General features: G+C 45.6%; 1 protein-coding gene across 2 annotated transcripts in view; it reads left to right on the top strand.

Moving 5' to 3' along the window:
• LOC135512514 (arf-GAP with GTPase, ANK repeat and PH domain-containing protein 3-like) overlaps positions 1-20,387 on the top strand; it is a 271,006-nt gene that overhangs the window by 108,826 nt on the left and 141,793 nt on the right. Inside the window, exon 1 of one of the 2 annotated variants that reach the window (XM_064934611.1) lies at positions 16,093-18,442. The exons of the other annotated variant lie outside the window; for it this stretch is intronic. Within the exon in view, the coding sequence (XP_064790683.1) occupies positions 16,750-18,442 (1,693 nt within the window). The 5' untranslated portion in view covers positions 16,093-16,749. Of the gene's footprint in view, positions 1-16,092; positions 18,443-20,387 lie in introns of those variants that run through there. 2 annotated transcript variants of the gene reach the window in all.

Raw genomic sequence — 20,387 nt, 5'->3', positions numbered from 1 at the left:
ACACAACTGCACATTTTAGAGTGGCCTTTTATTGTCCCTATAGCACAAGGTGCACCTGTGTAATTAGCATGTTCTCCTTCAGGAATAGCCAGGGTAATTTCTTGTCATCTTGGTGGGATGGACACTTAGTTCTTACTGTAAATAATTTTTGGGACTATTCAATTTCACGGCGGGGCAGCCTGAAGCCTCTGCGTAGCAGCCTGGAGGAGATTTTAGGCTTTTTGGAGGATTGAGGGAGAAGGAATAAGCATTTGTTGATTTGGTCTCTTTGATATTCAGATATCATTAGAGAAGGAATGGAATAGCAGCTGTGGATATCAACTTTATTTATTTACCAAGCCGTCCTCTGCTGTTATTCGCCCGTCACTCTCCCTAGGCCATGGTAATTGTTTTTAATAATTCAAAATGATGCCGCCACTGCCTCCCATAGTAAGTTATGCCATAGAGAGTGTGTGTGTGTGTGGGACTTACAGCATAGCATATCAAGACAGCCAGTTACCTATGGAACTAATTAAGTGAAACCAAATTAGTCTCCTCTCCTTTCGAGAAGGTTGAGGATTACGCAACAACCAGGTCTCTGATTCATATGAATGGCGTCAACATTACACATACACCAAATATAACAGTAGACCTTACAGTGAAATGCTCACTTACAAGCCCTTAACCAACAATGCAGTTTTAAGAAAATAGAGTAAAGAAAATATTTACCAAATAAACTAACGTGAAAAAAAACAAGATACACAATAAAATAACAATGAGGCTATATACAGGGGGTACTGACCGAGTCAATGTGCAGGGTACAGGTTAGTCGAGGTCATTTGTACATGTAGTAGGGGTAAAGTGACTGCATAGATAAGAAACAGCAGGTAGCAGCAGTGTAAAACCAAAAGGGGGGATGTCAATGCAAATAGTCCGGTGGCCATTTGATGAATTGTTCAGCAGCCTTATGGCTTGGGGGTAGAAGATGTTAAGGGGCCCTTTGGACCTAGACTTGGTGCTCCGGTACCGCTTGCTGCGCGATAGCAGAGAGAACAGTCTATGACTTCGGTGATTGGAGATTAGATATTTTTTGGGGCCTTCCTCTGACAACGCCTAGTACAGTTGAAGTCGGAAGTTTACATACACTTAGGTTGGAGTCATTAAAACTCGTTTTTCAACCACTTCACAAATTTCTTGTTAACAAACTATACTTTGGGCAAGTAAGTTCGGACATCTACTTTGTGCATGACACAAGTAATTTGACCAACAATTGTTTACAGACCAGAAAACTGGAGACCTCCACAAGTCTGGTTCATCCTTGGGAGCAATTTCCCAACACCTGACGGTACCACATTCATCTGTAGAAACAATAATCCGCAAGTATAAACACCATGGGACCACGCAGCTGCCATACCGCTCAGGAAGGAGACGCGTTCTGTCTCCTAGAGATGAACGTACTTTGGTGTGAAAAGTGCAAATCAATCCCAGAACAACAGCAAAGGACATTGTGAAGATGCTGGAGGAAACAGGTACACAAGTATCTATATCCATAGTAAAACGAGTCCTATATTGACATATCCTGAAAGGCCGCTCAGCAAGGAAGAAGCCACTGCTCCAAAACCGCCATAAAAAGCCAGACTACGGTTTGCAACTGCACATGGGGACAAAGATCGTACTTTTTGGAGAAATGTCCTCTGGTCTGATGAAACAAAAATAGAACTGTTTGGCCATAATGACCATTGTTATGTTTGCAAGCTGAAGAACATCATCCCAACCGTGAAGCATGGGGTTGGCAGCATCATGTTGTGGGGGTACTTTGCTGCAGGAGGGACTGGTGCACTTCACAAAATAGATGGCATCATGAGGCAGGAACATTATGTGGATTTATTAAAGCAACATCTCAAGACATCAGTCAGGAAGTTAAAGCTTGGTCACAAATGAGTCTTCCAAGTGGACAATGACCCCAAGCATACTCTCTTTTAATGACTTCTGTAACCGTAATAGCCTTGGTTTCATGCATGTTAACATTAGAAGCCTCCTCCCTAAGTTTGTTTTATTCACTGCTTTAGCACACTCTGCCAACCCAGATGTTCTAGTCGTGTCTGAATCCTGGCTTAGGAAGACCACCAAAAATTCTGAAATCTCTATCCCTTACTACAACATTTTCAGACAAGACAGAACAGCCAAAGGGGGCAGTGTTGCAATCTACTGCAAAGATAGCCTGCAGAGTTCTGTCCTCCTATCCAGGTCTGTACCCAAACAATTTGAACTTCTACTCTTAAAAATCCACCTCTCTAAAAACAAGTCTCTCACCATTGCCGCCTGCTATAGACCACCCTCTGCCCCCAGCTGTGCTCTGGACACCATATGTGAACTGATTGCCCCCATCTATCTTCAGAGCTCGTGCTGCTAGGCGACCTAAACTGGAACATGCTTAACACCCCAGCCATCCTACAATCTAAGCTTGATGCCCTCAATCTTGATGCCCTCAACCTCCCAACCTCCCAGGTACCACCCCAAAGCCATAAACATGGGCACCCTCATAGATATCATCCTACCAACTTGCCCTCTAAATACACCTCTGCCCTCTAAATACACCTCTGCTGTTTTCAACCAAGATCTCAGCGATCACTGCCTCATTGCCTGCATCTGTAATGGGTCAGCGGTCAAACGACCTCCACTCATCACTGTCAAACGCTCCCTGAAACACTTCAGCGAGCAGGCCTTTCTAATCAACCTGGCTGGGGTATCCAGTGGAGGATGCCTGGTTATTTTTTTAAATGCCTTCCTCGCCATCTTAAATAAGCATGCCCCATTCAAGAAATTTAGAACGAGGAACAGATATAGCCCTTGGTTCTCTCCAGACCTGACTGCCCTTAACCAACACCAAACAATCCTATGGCGTTCTGCATTAGCATCGAACAGCCCCCGTGATATGCAACTTTTCAGGGAAGCTAGAAACCAATATACACAGGTAGTTAGAAAAGCCAAGGCTAGCTTTTTCAAGCAGAAATTTGCTTCCTGCAACACAAACTCAAAGAAGTTATGGGACACTGTAAAGTCCATGGAGAATAAGAACACCTCCTCCCAGCTGCCCACTGCTCTGAGGTTAGGAAACACTGTCACCACCAATAAATCCACTATAATTGAGAATTTCAATAAGCATTTTCTACGTCTGGCCATGCTTTCCATCTGGCTACCCCTACCCCGGTCAACAGCACTGCACCCCCCACAGCAACTCGCCCTAGCCTTCCCCATTTCTCCTTCTCCCAAATCCAGTCAGCTGATGTACTGGAAGAGCTGCAAAATCTGGACTCCTACAAATCAGCCGGCCTAGACAATCTGGACCCTTTCTTTCTAAAAAATGATCTTTCCCGAAATTGTTGCAACCCCTATTACTAGCCTGTTTAACCTCTCTTTCATGTCGTCTGAGATTCCCAAAGATTGGAAAGCAGCTGCAGTCATCCGCCTCTTCAAAGGGGGGGACACTCTTGACCCAAACTGCTATAGACCTATATCTATCCTACCCTGCCTTTCTAAGGTCTTCGAAAGCCAAGTCAACCAACACATTACTGACCATTTCGAATCCCACCATACCTTCTCAGCTATGCAATCTGGTTTCAGAGCTGGTCATGGGTTCACCTCAGCCATGCTCAAGGTCCTAAACGTTATCTTAACCGCCATCGATAAGAAACAATACTATGCAGCCGTATTCATTGACCTAGGCTTTCGACTCTGTCAATCACCACATCCTCATCGGCAGACTCTATGGCTTTGGTTTCTCAAATGATTGCCTCGCCTGGTTCACCAACTACTTCTCCGATAGAGTTCAGTGTGTCAAATCGGAGGGCCTGTTGTCCAGGACTCTGACAGTCTCTATGGGGGTGCCACAGGGTTCAATTATTGGACCGACTCTCTTCTCTATATACATCAATGATGTCGCTCTTGCTGCTGGTGAATCTCTGATCCACCTCTACACGGACAACACCATTCTGTATACTTCTGGCCCTTCTTTGGACACTGTGTTAACAACCCTCCAGATTAGCTTCAATGCCATACAACTCTCCTTCCGTGGCCTCCAATCGCTCTCAATTACAAGTAAAACTAAATGCATGTTCTTCAACCGATCGCTGCCTGCACCTGCCCGCCCATCCAACATCACTACTCTGGACGGTTCGGACTTAGAATATGTGGGCAATTACAAATACCTAGGTGTCTGGTAAGACTGTAAACTCTCCTTCCAGACTCACATCAAACATCTCCAATCTGAAGTTAAATCTAGAATTGGCTTCCTATTTCACAACAAAGTATCCTTCACTCATGCTGCCAAACATACCCTGGTAATACTGACCATCCTGACTTCGGCGATGTCATTTACAAAATAGCCTCCAATAAATTGGATGCAGTCTATCACACAGTGCCTTCCGTTTTGTCACCAATGCCCCACATACTACCCACCACTGCTACCTGAACGCTCTCGTTGGCTGGCCCTCACTTCTTACTCGTCGCCAAACCCACTGGCTCCAGGTCATCGACAAGACCCTGCTAGGTAAAGTCCCCACTTATCTCAGCTCGCTGGTCACCATAGCAGCACCCACCTGTAGCACGTGCTACAGCAGGTATATCTCTCTGGTCACCCCCAAAACCAATTCTTCCTTTGGCTGCCTATCCTTCCTGTTCTCTGCTGCCAATGACTGGAACGAACTACAAAAATCTCTGAAAATGGAAACACTTATCTCCCTCACTAGCTTTAAGCACCAGCTGTCAGAGTAGCTCACATATTACTGCACCTGCACATAGCCCATCTATAATTTAGCCCAAACAACTACCTCTCCCCCTACTGTATTTATTTATTTATTTTGCTCCTTTGCAGTTCTGTGGGCAGAACTGAAAAAGCGTGTGCGAGCAAGGAGGCCTACAAACCTGACTCAGTTAGACCAGCTCTGTCAGGAGGAATGGGCCAAAATTCAACCAACTTATTGTGGGAAGGTTGTGGAAGGCTACCCAAAACATTTGACCCAAGTTAAACAATTTAAAAGCAATGCTACCAAATACTAATTGAGTGTATGTAAACTTCTGACCCACTGGGAATGTGATGAAAGAAATAAAAGCTGAAATAAATCCTTCTCTCTACTATTATTCTGACATTTCACATTCTTAAAATAAAGTGCTGATCCTAACTGACATAAGACAGGGACTTTTTTACTAGGATTAAATGTCAGGAATTGTGAAAAACTGAGTTTAAATGTATTGGGCTAAGGTGTATGTAAACTTCCGACTTCAAATGCAGGTCCTGGATAGCAGGATGCATGGCCCCAGTGATGTGCTAGGCTGTACACACTGTAGTTTAACATTTGATTTATATTTGTCATTTTGTGTGTTATGATGTGCGATCAATTCAAAGCGTCCTCTGTGGTTCATAGCTGAATGTTAATCTCAGTGGAGGCTGGTGGGAGGAGCTAAAGGAGGACAGGCTCATTGTCATGGCTGGAATGGAATCAAGGGAACAGAGTCAAACACATTGTTACCATGTGTTTGGTACCATTCCATTCATTACAATGAACCATTCCTCCTATAGCTCCTTCCACCAGCCTCCTGATATGGATCATAGCTGAATATCAACATGCGTCTTTCCAGCACTTCAGGTATAATGCTTTATTTCTGTTCTGAGCATCTACGAGCCCTTGTATTTTGAAAATGGCTGTTTCCACACCTAATGTCTGCTGTTGGTAGTGTTACCTACATTTCCATTTGACAGTAGTACTGTGTCTCCCGGAGTTAAGCTGCTGTTGTAGATCTCTGTGTTAAGGGCAGTGAGAGGATGGGGAGCTTTTAATGTAGGATTCCTGCTGATTGTTAGCGCCGCAGGGCACTGGGTGTGAAAACACTGTTGTCAGTTAAACATAATGACGCTCCCAGCTCATTGTCTTAGTGTGTGTGGGTGGGGTGGTGGCACAGGGACGCAGACAAAACACATGACATGACATTGGGAGCCTGTGCCCAAATGCTGTCACAGCTATTTTTAGACGGCACAGAAACCTTGAAAGGGAGTGAAAGCTAGAGAGATCAATGAATGAATAACTAGTGGGTTGGTTAGCCGTAGCCTACTGTATGTAGGGAACATTGCTAGCTGTCAAAAAGGGAAGTGCATCAAGACATGTTGTGACGGAACCTTTTATTGAAATGAAGGGACAGTCTTGAACAGAATCATAACCACCGGTGTGCCGTGATTGCGTCTTCATGCTGTGCGTTGGAATGACAGAGGTGTATGTTCGATATATTGTATGTTGAAAATACATTGGAATGTTGGTCAATGGTTACCGCCCTGCTCATCATGCCTTGCAGGGCATATAAAAAAAAGGAAAACAATTTGACATGTATTTCTCAGTAGGATCTGTAGTATTTATAGGACATTTTTTTGCTTGAAGAACCTTTGAATTCTGCATGTTATGAGGATTGGCTTTCTTTCTGTCTCTTTGTGTTTCTCTGCTTCACTCTTCTAAAAGGCTTTCATTTGAAGCGGGGGCCTGTAGTGCTGTATTGTAGCGAGGAGGAGGACACACATACACAGTATAGTTGTAGTGTAGCGAGGAGGAGGACTGGGAGCCACCAGCCCACGCAGGCAAAGCTGTGAAAACTGTGCATCCAAGCTTGAATCCTCCCCCGTCCTCTGGCTGTTCTCCTAGCATCAGCCTCCCTCCACAGACCAGCAGCAAACGTCACCCTGACCTCAATGTCAGGCTCCAGACCAAACCAACCAACCAGTCAAGGAGATTTTGATCTTTATCTGTCTTTAAAAAACAACTACTGCTTTTTGTCCTCCTGTCCTTAGTGAAATAAACATGTTTTAAACCCGCCCAGGACTGTAGATGTGGTCCTGGATATATTCAGATGACACAGCAAGCACAGAGTGATTGTTTTGAAGAGGGAGTTTGGGTGCTGAGTCAAGGCCCCCACCCATACATCCATCCGCTCACGCATAGTACTCATACATACACATACACACACACACACACTAATACAAAACACACATTCAAATCCAAGCATGTTTCAGACAGAAGCGTCTGGATTTTTTTTCTCCCTGGCAGCAGCCTCCCACAGACGTCCTCAAACCTATCATTTTCTCTGCAGTGGAAGAATTGTGACGTACGTTGGTCGGTAGCTCAGCTGAATTTTAAAAAGCTCCACACACCCACGCTCGATACCACTACTGCAAGCATCATTATAACAAACTTTCCTTGCTCTATATCTCCCATCTAATGTGTGTGTCTGTCTCTGTCAGTGTTTTGCCTTGTTCATGGGCCTGCATTCATTCTGTGTAAATGCACAACGGACAGAATTATAATAAGATTTGATAATAGCTTTTTGAATTGACAGTGTGCAATCAATGTCACAGCTCGGTTATTATCTCTCGTTTGGGTTGTTGGTTAGGAGAAATGTTGTATTTTATTGCTGTGTGTGTAGTATGCGTGTGTGTGTGGGTTTGTGTGGGTGGGCAGGGAATTGTTGGCTGTACTCTGTGTGTGTGTGTGTGTGTTGTGGATTTTCACTTAGTGTGAGTAATGTGTGATACATGTATTTCTGTAGTGAGGAAGATGAGGAGGCACTAGGGTATTACCGAAAGTATACACGAGGGGCGCTATTTAAAAAAACATATATAGTATTTGTGTGAGTCCTGTGCGTGAGCGGATGGATGCATATGTGGGCGGCCTTGACTCAGCACCCAAACGCCTTCTTCAGAACCATCACACCACCACTCTGTGCTTGCTGTGTCATCTGAATATATTCAGGGCCAGCTTTTTTTTAAATAGGTGTGGCTTTTTAAAATACATTTTTGACATGTATAACAATTTAGGTAACAGGGATCTTGATCCAGGAGGGGATTGAATGTCTCTGCTGTAACCATGAAGCTAGATCTTGACATCTAGCCACTTAGCAAGCAAATTAGCAAACCAAATGTATAGCTGGAGCCCTGAGCTGGATATAATTAAATTGACACATCTTACATGTCTTATGTTATTCGTAACTTATTGTTAGCTATAAGCAGTGGCGTAGCACTCACCCCCGCAGCCCCAAAGAGTCAGGGTTACCCCCCTTCAGGTATACAGTATAAGGAGACACACACTCGTTCATACACACACACACTCCGAATGCACTGATGGGCAGATTCTTGGCATTCATCACAGCCTCTGATCAAGGTTAAAGTTGTGAGAAATACTCAGTGATGCTCAAGGAAACACAAATGAGTCTTCTCTGGGAAAGTTGAGATGCAGGGTAAAATATTAATATCATTTGTGGAGAGAAAATGCAAAGGTGGAAGGTTCCCTTCTGGAGCTGTCTGGGGAGATCCTCATGGGATTGGCTGTCTCAGAGTTGTCAATCATTTGGGCTGAGATGGACATAACAAATGCTGGCCAGATTGACATGGGGCACACAGTCATGCAGAGCTGAATCACCACACACACACACACACACACACACACACACACACACACACACACACCACACCACACCACACCACACCACACCACACCACACCACACCACACCACACCACACCACACCACACCACACCACACCACACCACACCCACACACACACACAGGGTGAAGAAGGTCCCAAGAGGAACTCCCCTCCCCTAATATCATTGGGCCATGCTCTTACTCTGTTTTGATTAATACACATCGCCGTGCCTCTCTAGTCCCCATGCTCTCATTACAGGTGCCTGTCAGTTGATTTTTTTAAATCAATGAGGCTTGATTCTGAAATCAGGGAACAGTGCTCTCTGATGTTGGCTGCTTTGATGATGATGCTGTAGCCATAAAAATTAATTTGTGATTATACACTGAACAAAAATATAAACACAACATGTAAAGTGTTGGTCCCATGTTTCATGAAATAAAAGATCCCAGAAATGTTCCTCACATACGAAAAGCTTATTTCTCTCAAATTTTGTGCTAACATTTACGTCCCTGTTAGTGAGCATTTCTCCTTTGCCAAGATAATCCATCCACTTGACAGGTGTGGCATATCAAGACGCTGGTTGAACTGAATGATCATTATTGTACTGGGGACAATAAATGGCCACTCTAAAATGTGCAGGTTTGTCACACAACACAATGCCACAGATGTCTCAAGTTTTGAAGGATCTTGCAATTGGCATACTGACTGCATTCGAATTGAATGTTAATTTATCTACCATAAGTCGCCTCCAACATTGTTTTAGAAAATTTGGCAGTACGTCCAACTGGTCTCACAACCGCAGACCACGTGTATAGCGTTGTGATGGCGAGAGGTTTGCTGATGTCAGCGTTGTGAAAAGAGTGCCCCATGGTGGAGGTGGGGTTATGGTATGGGCAGGCATAAGCTACGGACAATGAAGACATTTGCATTTTATTGATGGCAATTTTAATTCACAGAAATACCGTAATGAGATCCTGAGGTCCAAATGTATTTATGGTGTCTCTGACCAACAGCTGCATATCTGTATTCCCAGTCATATGAAATCCATAGATTGGGGCTTAATGAATTTACTTCAGTTTACTGATTTTCTCATATGAACTGTAACTCAGTAAAATAGTTTTTCCAGTGTATTTGTGTGGCTGTAGCCTGGGGCAATGTCACTAGGCCTACTCTAGCCTCAGGCACGGTGTCACTCTGCTTCCTGTGCTCATTGCTTCCACCTTTGTAGCCTCTGATCTGATGACTTCAACCTGTAGAGCTCTGCTATGATGGCTCGGGTTCATTCATATTGTAACGATCTTTAATTGTGAACTTGTCCTGAGAATTATGCCTTTTGTGATAACACACACACAGATTTTTATTTGAAATATGAGCTCAAGGAACACACCTTTTTATAGAAGCCATACCGATGCTTGGTCTCATGAGTCATTCACAGAATGTAATAATACTGACATGCTATTGACAACCTGTAACGTAAGTACACACACTACAATACTACATACACTTTTATTGAATTGGAAGGACATGTACGCGTAAGATAACCTTTTCCCCTTCGGGTGCTACCATAGACTGTGCAGGCCAGTGTATGAGACTACAAAGCAGATGAAATGGTGTTTCTGTAGTTCTGAAATTGAGAGAATGATTTGTTTTACCATTAGTAGTCAGCCTACCGCTGTGCAGGTGTGTGAGGTCAGTCATCAATACCTCGAGACAAAGTGCTTGAAGGATCAACATCTGTACCAATGGAGGCTGCATGGAGGCTGCCGAGGGAGGGCAGCTCATAGTAATGGCTGGAATGGAGTCAGTAGAATAGTCTCAACCATAAGGAAACCACACTTGGATATCATTCCATTGACTCCATTCCAGATGTTATTATGAGCTGCCCTCCCCTCAGCAGCATCCACTGGTCTGTACGTACGTAGTACCTCTGGGTCTAATAATGATGATCATCAATGGTGCTGATGGGGATACTGAATACTGATAGCCATGATGAATAAGGTACTGTCTCAGCTCCCCTCCTCTCCTCTCCTTTCCCAGCCAGCCAGGCAGCAGCCTGCTGTTGATTGTCAGAGGAACAGCGTGTGTCTGACGTTTTAACACGGACTCGAGTCCTCCTATCATTGAGGGTCGCGAGGAGAAAACACGTCATACAATCTGCTAGACTACGGGTCTAGACATTTGTAGCATCTGTGGCCTGTAACTACAGGAAACCACCATAATGTTGTCTGTCTGCTGGTTGATATGAGGCTTTGCCTATGAGTTCCAGCCTATTGTAGTGGAGGGATAAACTGAATGGCGTAAGCGTTAAGACACATTTCTTATTTTATGTGATCAGTGAGTGTCACACCACATGAGATGGATAGATCTGATCATAAGACTAAACTGGAAACAGTTTAATCCTTTCACACAGTGAAAACCTTTGCTTATTGGGTAACATTTACATTTGAGTCATTTAGCAGACTATTATCCAGAGTGATTTAGAGTAATGAGTGCATACATTTTCTAACATTTTGGTCCTGGGTTCTCTTTACAGCTTTTATTCCTAGTGAAAGGTTTGGTTTCTGAGCTTTCTATATAATTAATCATCAGGTATAATAGAGACATGAGGGGAGCCATAAGTAAGATTGGGAGGGGCTGAGTGTAGGGGAAACGATCACATGTAGCAGTACTGCTAAGGTGAGGAACCACACCCTGCCTAGCAATAATGATGCAATGTTTAGCGATAAGGAAGAGACTCCACCCAAAGTGGGGTATGTATTCACTACCACGGGTGAAACCATGTTTTTGTCTGACGCAGCTGTGTTGACCCACTGGGAAGAATAAACTTGGTTTAAACTTTCATAGTGTCCGATGAGTTTGTAGTCTGAAAATTACAACCTAGCACCAGAAAGTAGGATTTCTCTGTGATCGTACACAGGCACTTCAAATTCTATTGAGGTTCTTATATGGCCTCATTTAAAACCCCTGCACTACCTTCTGGCTTCTCCTCTGTTGTCGTTACGACTCTCTCAGCTCAACTCTCTGAAAACTGGCTGCATACTCTAGTCTAGATTTACATCCACAGCAGAGCAGAGGTACCTAGGCTGCTAAAAAAGTTGGCTTACGTAACAATACAATACAGAACAGAAGCCTTTGAACAGTCGTCTCAACCAGCAGAGTTGCCCTAGAAGAATACTGGTTCCAACAGGAGTCAGGCTGCCCCCCCTCCCGGTGGAGACATGTACTGCATCCTGCCTGGCAAATAGTGTTGGATAACATCGTTCCTATTTGAATTTAATAGAGCGAGAAAGGAAAAAAACAAATTACAGGGCCGTAATGAGTTTTTCTATAAAAACTATTTCATTAGACCTGTGCTGAATTAAATGCAGGAGATGGTATTTCCCTAAGGATAGCACAAGCAAATGTCCTCCTCCTCACATTGGTTTACAGTGGAAACTACATTCCTTTAGAGAGAAATGTATTTCTGACAGATTCCATAATTGAATTGGAGCTACAGTTTGCAGACTCTATTTAAATATTTATTCTCAGGGAGTTAGTCTGCCAGACCAATATTTTGTCTTTTACCTCTCTCATTGGTAAATAATTCATTTGTCGGTCTAAACGGTTAATTCCCTAGGCACAGTTATGGAGAACATTATGAGTTGATATGTATCATGACACGTCATATGTTTTGTATTACTTCTGAAGTAAGTCTACACTTTCTAGAGTTCTCATCCCCTCTACCATCCCCACTTCTAATACTGTCAAAAACACTAGAACAATATTTAGTGTTTATTATGTGTTAGGAGTCTCAACCTTAAATGAGTCTTGCCTCGGGCCGGGAACTAGCAGGACCTAGAAAGTTACACCGGAACAACAGAAAGCCCCTGGCTAACATGTGGGCACAGCATGAGCTTTACCCTGCTACCCATATACACTCTGTATACGTCACAATGACTAGCACAGATGAGATGACACACAAACACACACACACCCACCCTGACACCCACAGAAAACCCCCAGACATGGCCAGTCAAACCAGTTTATCAGAAATCCTCCTCCCAACCGCCATATAGATAAAGTTGCAGAACTGGGGCCACATAATGTGTGTAGCAGCTGTCAGTCGATAAAGGGAAGGAGAGAGAGACGACACATCCTTCCTCTGTTACCCCAGCCGGGGGTGAATGGACTGAGACTTATAGTCTGATCCTATGCCTGACCAGAGCTTATTAATGGAAGTCCCATTCTGGCCATGGGTTTATTAATGGACGTCCCATTCTGGCCATGGGCTTATTAATGGACGTCCCATTCTGGCCATGGGCTTATTAATGGATGTCCCATTCTGGCCATGGGCTTATTAATGGATGTCCCATTCTGGCCATGGGCTTATTAATGGACGTCCCATTCTGGCCATGGGCTTATTAATGGACGTCCCATTCTGGTCATGGGCTTATTAATGGACGTCCCATTCTGGCCATGGGCTTATTAATGGATGTCCCATTCTGGCCATGGGCTTATTAATGGACGTCCCATTCTGGCCATGGGCTCATTAATGGACGTCCCATTCTGGCCATGGGCTTATTAATGGACGTCCCATTCTGGCCATGGGCTTTTTAATGGACGTCCCATTCTGGCAATGGGTTTATTAGGATTAGCCTAATAATCCCAGCAGTTGTTTTAGGTTTAGGGCCTTTAGACACCTCCTCCTCAGCTCAGAGGATTACCAGGAGGAGGAAACGGCTCCCCGTCACAACACCTGACGCATGGTCGTGTCTTCCTGACCAGGTCAGTGTGTTACAATACAGCTCAGCTCAGCACAGCCACAACACTCCAGAGCTGTCTGCTGGGACTACATCATACGCAGGACTGGGCAAATACTACCTTTTGGATCCAGATTTAGTTTACACTGGAAGTTGAAATACGAAAGACTAACCTGAGATGACAGAGAGAATATTAAAAAAGAGAGGAGAGGAAGAATTGGAATAAAACCACAAGATGGTAATGATGGAAAATACCAGCTTGCCTGTCAGTGAGTTTGAAGCGTGAGGGTTGGACGGTGGATTTGTATGGTTAGGTTGTGTCTTGTGAGCTCTTTGGTCCACTAGGAGCTAAAGGAATACGTCGAGTCAGTCTGTGCCTCTTGAAAGTGTGGGACCATGCTGCTGTGTTTCGGGGGCCACAGAAGGACCAGGCACCACCACATCCACTGGGGCGAAGAGGACTGTCTACTGGCTGAAGAGCCTTAGGTTATTCAAATCCCTGGCTACCTGGACGCAGGTAGCACAAACCTGGACACAGGTAGCACAAACCTGGACGCAGGTAGCACAAACCTGGACGCATGTAGCACAAACCTGGACACAGGTAGCACAAACCTGGACACAGGTAGCACAAACCTGGACGCAGGTAGCACAAACCTGGACGCAGGTAGCACAAACCTGGACGCAGGTAGCACAAACCTGGAAGCAGGTAGCACAAACCTGGACACAGGTAGCACAAACCCGGACGCAGGTAGCACAACCCCGGACACAGGTAGCACAAACCTGGACGCAGGTAGCACAAACCTGGACGCAGGTAGCACAAACCTGGAAGCAGGTAGAACACCTGTTCACTACACAGCAGGTCCACATATCGATATGACTAACAGCTCAGTTGAAGCAGCAAGCTCTCAAAGCAGTGCATTTGGAGTATGAATCTATTTGCTAGCTGGTATTTGAGCAGTTTTCATAAAGTGTTGTAGTTGTTTTCTTATTTGAGAAGCCTGTCTCAAAGACCGTATCCACAGCCCAGACTTCCTGGAAAGATGCTTGGGATGCCTTGAAGGGATTATTACCCTTCAACACAATAAACTGTACTAGACAATGGCATGGCAGTGGGTGTTGTACTGTATGAGTGTGAGATAACATCAACCACTTCAAATAGCTCATTCTCTACTCAGTATCTAGTCAAGTTATACAAATAAGACACTTGACAAATACCTAGATGGAGACCAATTTAAAGATGATAGCTATAAAGTCACCCTTTGGAAAATAAGGCTACTACTATGTAGAATACAGCAGTGCTCCAGTCTGAGAACATGTATATGTCTCTAAATCCTTCAAGGGCCTGAGGTTGTTCTGTATAGAGAGAAGTTGCCTGTTTTCCTTTTGGTGGGATGATCCAGTAGACACATGCTGTCTGGGTGCTGCTTTGCTTGGGCCAGCCAGCTATTATCTGTCCAGATGTCCTGTCAGGATCATGTCCTCACAGCCCTGGTTCTCTACATGTGCTCTGATTACTAATTGATAAAGTATTATGTCAAAACATGTTCATATAATGTTTTTACTGTGTTACTAAACAGGTATAAAAGCAACTAAATGGTTACCTTTACAGGTTCTGTTTTTTGATGTCATGTATGGAGTGTTCAAAAATGATCTACTTTCTTCAGCAGTTATAGCCTACTTAGAAAACATTTTTACATCAATCAACGCTATTTTCCAGTGGCCCTTATCAACATGTTTCTCTCTAAACACATGGGGGCGCTGCTTTTGATGGCATCATCAATTGCCTCAGTGTCCCGTGGTGATAAGAATATGGAATTAGGGCTTAACCTCGTTGGTCAGATTTGTGTTGTGCCTTTATTCAGAGTGGTTGCCATTTGATTGACCAATGCCTAATTGAACACCAAAGCTCTGCCCATGCTGAATATAAAGCTGGAATGTGCCAGATTATGCAGTGAGTTCCTTTTAGAGCCTTAAATGACATTGAAATAACTGAATACGCATCCGTTTATGGCAGCCAATCAGTTGCTGACAATGACTTATGAGCTAATAATTGTTCCTGTGGAAAGGTTAATTTACTTCTTTTGGGAAGGCGTGAAAGCCAGATTTGTAATTATTACTGAGTGGTATTTTGTAGAGGTGACATTTTACATACCAACTAATTTATCCGATTATTTCAGTTATTAACAACACTGTAAAAATAATTTGCTGCCATAAATGGTAGTCGGGTCACTCCTGGAGTGACGAAGTGTGTGAGAGCTTGTGTGTGCTTTTGTCAGTGCATGTGTATGTAAACACTGGGATCGATCCACTCAAACCGTAGTCCATTATTGCTGTCAGGTTAGAGGCAATTAATATAGCAGTGACTGTTACATTCACACAATTAGGCGACTTTCTGCATTGAGATATTTTAGCTTATTTTTTTTTACAATGAACTAGAGAACATATCTTGCTCTTTCAGGCTATCTGACCCACTTGTGTGCAACCCATGTGACCTGCTTTTATAGGGCCCTAGGATTAGCAGTGCTTTATGTAGAGTCTAAAACTTGGCTACATGGAAGCCAGAACTTCTGGTACGTTCACTCACTCTCCCTCCTTTAGAAAGCCATGGGAAAATCTCTGCCTTTGTGTTTTCCCTGCTTGTTCGGTTGCAAGAGACAACTTGATGGCGAGGGAGGGAGGAATACAGAGAGCGACCGAGAGAGGAGGCACTGGGGACACAAAGTTCTCTTTCATAGCAGTTTGTTCTAGGATCCTATCTTTGTTGACTGCTGCAGCAGTAGTGGATGCTCAGCTCCCTCTTCCTTGGATCCTATTCTTACTGTTCACTCACTGTCATCCATTTTACTCTCTGGGGGCTGAAATCCCTCTAGAGATCCTGTGGAGGAACTCAGATCAGTGGAGTCGGTGTGTTTTAATGCAGAGCAGCCGACCCGTTGGGATCCGGTCCTTGTTTTCTGACCGTCCCGGGGGTTGGGAAACTGCTGGAAAGTTCAGACAGACACACTCCCTCACGCTACGCACGGCAGGCAGCTCAGAGATGAAGGGTTTTGTCTGCACCACAGGCAGAAAAGGATTGCTCACAACTTGCCAAGAAGGATGTTTTTCATATGTCGCTCACGGCCTCTCAGAGACTCTATGACAAACATGTGTTTGTTTGTTCCAAAGCAAACAGTGGAATTGCTGTTTTAGCTGTCGCTCACCCTCACGTCGGACAGGTAGAAGAAGAAAGTAGAGGAGAGGGGAGAATGCAACCAGCCAGCCACCATCCAGCCTTTTGCGGTGCTGCTTCTGAATGCTGAGTATAAGGCTGCAGGGTTATGGTGGTGGCACAGAGGCTTTGCTCAGGCTTGTTTGAAGTTTTTTTTCCCATGTCAAAGGTAAAGGATTACCCGGGGGGTTGGAATGCAGCCTGGAAGTGAAGGTCTCAGAGAGCTACCCTAAACACCAGCACACCGGGGAGAGGAGTGTGAGATTATGTTTGCTTTGCGACTGTGTGTATGTAGGTGTGTGCGTGTAAGTTAGGCTAGTTTGTGCATGCCTGTGTGTGGGGGGGAGTTCAGGGTAGTGCCATGCTACTGCTGAGCAGTCGGGCTACGGAGCAGGCTATCCACGGGGCCACAAGCAAAGCTGTAACAGCCCACCAGTCAGGAGGAGGTAGGACCACGGTGTATCACATCTCTGTCATCCTGAATGGAACTTTGGGGCATGAGGAGGTGGGTGAGGGGGTGGAGGTGAGGGAGGGCCTGGACGCCAGACACGCCTCCCCGGAGCAGAGTCATCCGGCAGCCAGGAGCACCAGGGCACGGCCACAGGCGCTGCAGGGGAAGGAGGGACACTTCAGGCTTGGCAGGTGGCCCTCCCTGAGCCGTACAGGCAGAGTGGGGGGGAGGAGGGAGGAGGCAGTGCAGGAGGAGGAGGAGGAGGGAAGAAAAATGAAGACGGACCGGTTTCTCCAACTCCAACAGTTCTCTAGTACCTCAGCAGCTCCAGCAGCAGTCCATCCTTCTCAGATTGACTGGGAGACTGCAGCGGTAGGAGTAGAGGTAAAGGCAGCTACAGCAGCTCTAGAGCAACAGAAGACCCAGGTAGAGACCCAGGGACAGGACGTTTCTCCCCAGACTGAAGGGCCTCTCCCTGGGCATCATGGTGGTGTCCCTGCCAGTGGTGTTCTGTCCGGTGGTGGCTCTCCACCCCGGGCTGTGCTCCGCAGGAGGCCATCCCAGGACGGTGCTGCTCCACACAACAGGAGGGCGGTGAGCATGTATGGAGCCGCAGCCAGGCAGCATCGAGGCTCGCTAAGCCGCCAGGACAGACAGGACAGGCCCAGGAGTGTGTGCATGCTCGCAGGCCCCAACCTCAACCCTACCCTATCAGAGCCCGGGTCCCACTCCCAACAGACCTCCAGGAGGGGGGCTACAAGGTCTCTGGACGGTCCCCCACAGCAGCGCTGGACCAGGAGGGCAGAGCTGCGGGCGGTGGACGGCCTTAAGCCAGGGGTGCTCCCTCAGTGGACGGTGGCGGGGGCTGAGGAGAAGGTGGTCCCCAGGGTCCGGCAGCAGACCTGGAAACCGAGACCGGTCAGCATGACTGTGTTGGAGTTGAGGAAGAAGGCCTCGGGGTCTCAGGAGGGGCTGGACAGCCAAGGAGGAAGCCAGGGGGGAGGTCTATTTGGCCGCTGGAGGCTGTTCGGCCGACCAACTCAGGACAAGGAGAAGGAGGAAGCCCCAGACCCAGGCTCCAAGCCCAGCAGCAAGCCAGATGCCCCCAAGAAGACCCTGAGCTCCTTACGCAGGAGCCTCAGTCTGCGGATCAGGAGGAACCGGCCGCGGGAGAGAGTGGACATTTCTGAGGTGACAGCAGAGGAACGCTCACGCACTACAAGTATGGAGCAGGAGACATCTCTCCCCTTGCGGCCCTTCTCCTATCTGACTGGGAGGACCCTGCCACCTCCTTGCGAGAGGGACGATGATGGAGGGAGGCAGTTCATTCAGTACCACAGCCAGGGCAAGGTTAAGGTGATGGAGGTGCCCCTCTACCCAGCCAAACTGTCCTCCTCTACTAAACCGGCCCAGGAGGAGGCCAGCCTATGGCAGCTCATAGCCAGACGCTTTAGGAGGAAGGAGCAGCAGCAACCGTCCAACGGTAAATGTGAACTCCAGCCCCGACACCCGAGCAAAGAGACTGGCAAATATTCCCTGGGCAGGATTAAAAAGCCTCAGTCAGTTGCAATAGAGACTCTGGCAGACTGCAACAAAGTTCAAGGTAAGATTCCCAGTAAGATTGAATATATTTCCCAGCACTTAGTGCTCCTGGTTCTGGACAGCCCCCCCCCCAACCACTCTGTCAAAAAGTCCCCTTTTATAGTTCAACAGGGCAGCAGGTAGCTTAGCGGTTAAGATCATTTGGGCAGTAACCAAAAGGTCGCTGGTTCGAATCCCGAGCTAACGAGGTGAAAAATCTGTCTGTGCCCCACTTAACCCCCTTTCGCTCCTCATAGTCACTGGATAAACTCACATGTAAACAGGAACAGGGGTATTCTGCTCTGCAAATGAAAAGCACATGGAAGGGAACTTTAGGATGAGGTGGCATTTCAAGGTTTTGGGACCCGGAGGTTAGAAACAGTTCTCATTTTAGCTTTTGTGTTTTGTTTATTTACTTTTCCCACAATGCATTTCAAATCCATGTTGATTCTTATTCAGATATGGAACAGTCACCACTGAAAACATTTTACATTAGAGATTTGTCATTTGGATGAGATGAGGGTCTTGCCTGTTAACTCCTATGAATTTGCCTTGTTGTTTAAAGTTAACAATAGCTGTTTGATGAGAAAAGGTATGGGTGGTTGGTACAGTACTATACAGTCTGATCCAGAAGTGGCTGTGTTTCTCAGAGCCAGTGTGGTTGGAAATGCATGGTAGCTAATGCCTCTGGCCTCGTAGGGACACAGCTTAAAGCCGGAGGCATTAAAACGGTCAGCGGCTGTGAAGGGCCTTGGAGATGCTTGTGGCCGCCAACCAGGGCTAAATTAGGAGGGCTTAAACACTGTAATGATGGGGAACTGAGAGAGAGACTTAAGCACTGTGTTTAAAGGTTAGCTAGCCTAGCGCTGATCTCTACGTTGACAGTGTAGGATCTTGTGTGTGTTGAGTTACTGATAGAAGCAGACAGAGAAGCAACAATGAGCTATAGAGATTAGCCAATGTGCTGAAGCTGTGTTTGCTGTGTACTCCATGCAGTTGAGTTAAAATCTAAATTAAGCCTTGTCATAGTCATTAGCAGATAACACCTTCTACTATGGTGAACTGAAGTTAAAAACTTGTATCAGACAGGTTTGAGCAACATGCCAAGCATGACACGAAACATGTTCTAGAGTTATGATTGGTGATCGTGAATTATTACCTAATTATTACCTAATTTAGAAAAATCCACCGCTCAGACCCCCAGAATCTATGAGTGAACAATGAAAGTTTGAGTGAAGTTCAGATTCAAAACAAACACCTGTTGCTGTAGGAGTAAGTTGTATCAAACTTTCCAGAGAAACACTTCTTAGATTGTTTTGCGTACTTGGTAAGTTGTTTCTCTGTGAATGAACCACAAATCAGACTATGTACTTTGTGTTGATATCAACTTTAGCAAAGCTTTGTTTCCTTCTGAGCCTAAGCACTTAATAAGGGCAGATACAGGTACACTTTGTGATTTGCAGTTTATTTGTTTTCCCAATAAGAACTGTTACCAAGGTCACCAAAGCCTTTGTAGTTTTAAGTGCATGTTTAGTGATATTTGTCTCCGTAGTCGAAGTAGGAGAGGGCAGTCAGTCAGGCAGTAGGAATGTAGGTGTGCCGATCACTCTGACTAAAAGCCTAGTCACCTGTCTCTACCTGCCTAAGTGTTTGACAACCTTACCTGGCTGCAAAATGTATCCTAAGAGTTCTGATTCCCAGCCCTTAGTTAGCACACACACACACACACACACACACACACACACACACACACACACACACACACACACACACACACACACACACACACACACACACACACACACACATGGATGTCCAGGTGTTAGTACTAGCTAATGATGAGCTGTTTTCCTGGTTGTATTTTTTCCCTTTGGTGGTATAGCCCTACATCAGGGATGAGGGTTTGAGGACCCTGTCCCCCTCACGACTGCACCTCACCCCTACCAGTGGATGAATAAGGCCATCGT

This window comes from Oncorhynchus masou, chromosome 3 (genome assembly GCF_036934945.1).
Source record: "Oncorhynchus masou masou isolate Uvic2021 chromosome 3, UVic_Omas_1.1, whole genome shotgun sequence".
Lineage (NCBI taxonomy): Eukaryota > Metazoa > Chordata > Actinopteri > Salmoniformes > Salmonidae > Oncorhynchus > Oncorhynchus masou.
Note: the sequence above shows the minus strand (reverse complement) of the source record. Positions and strands in the feature narration are given on the sequence as shown.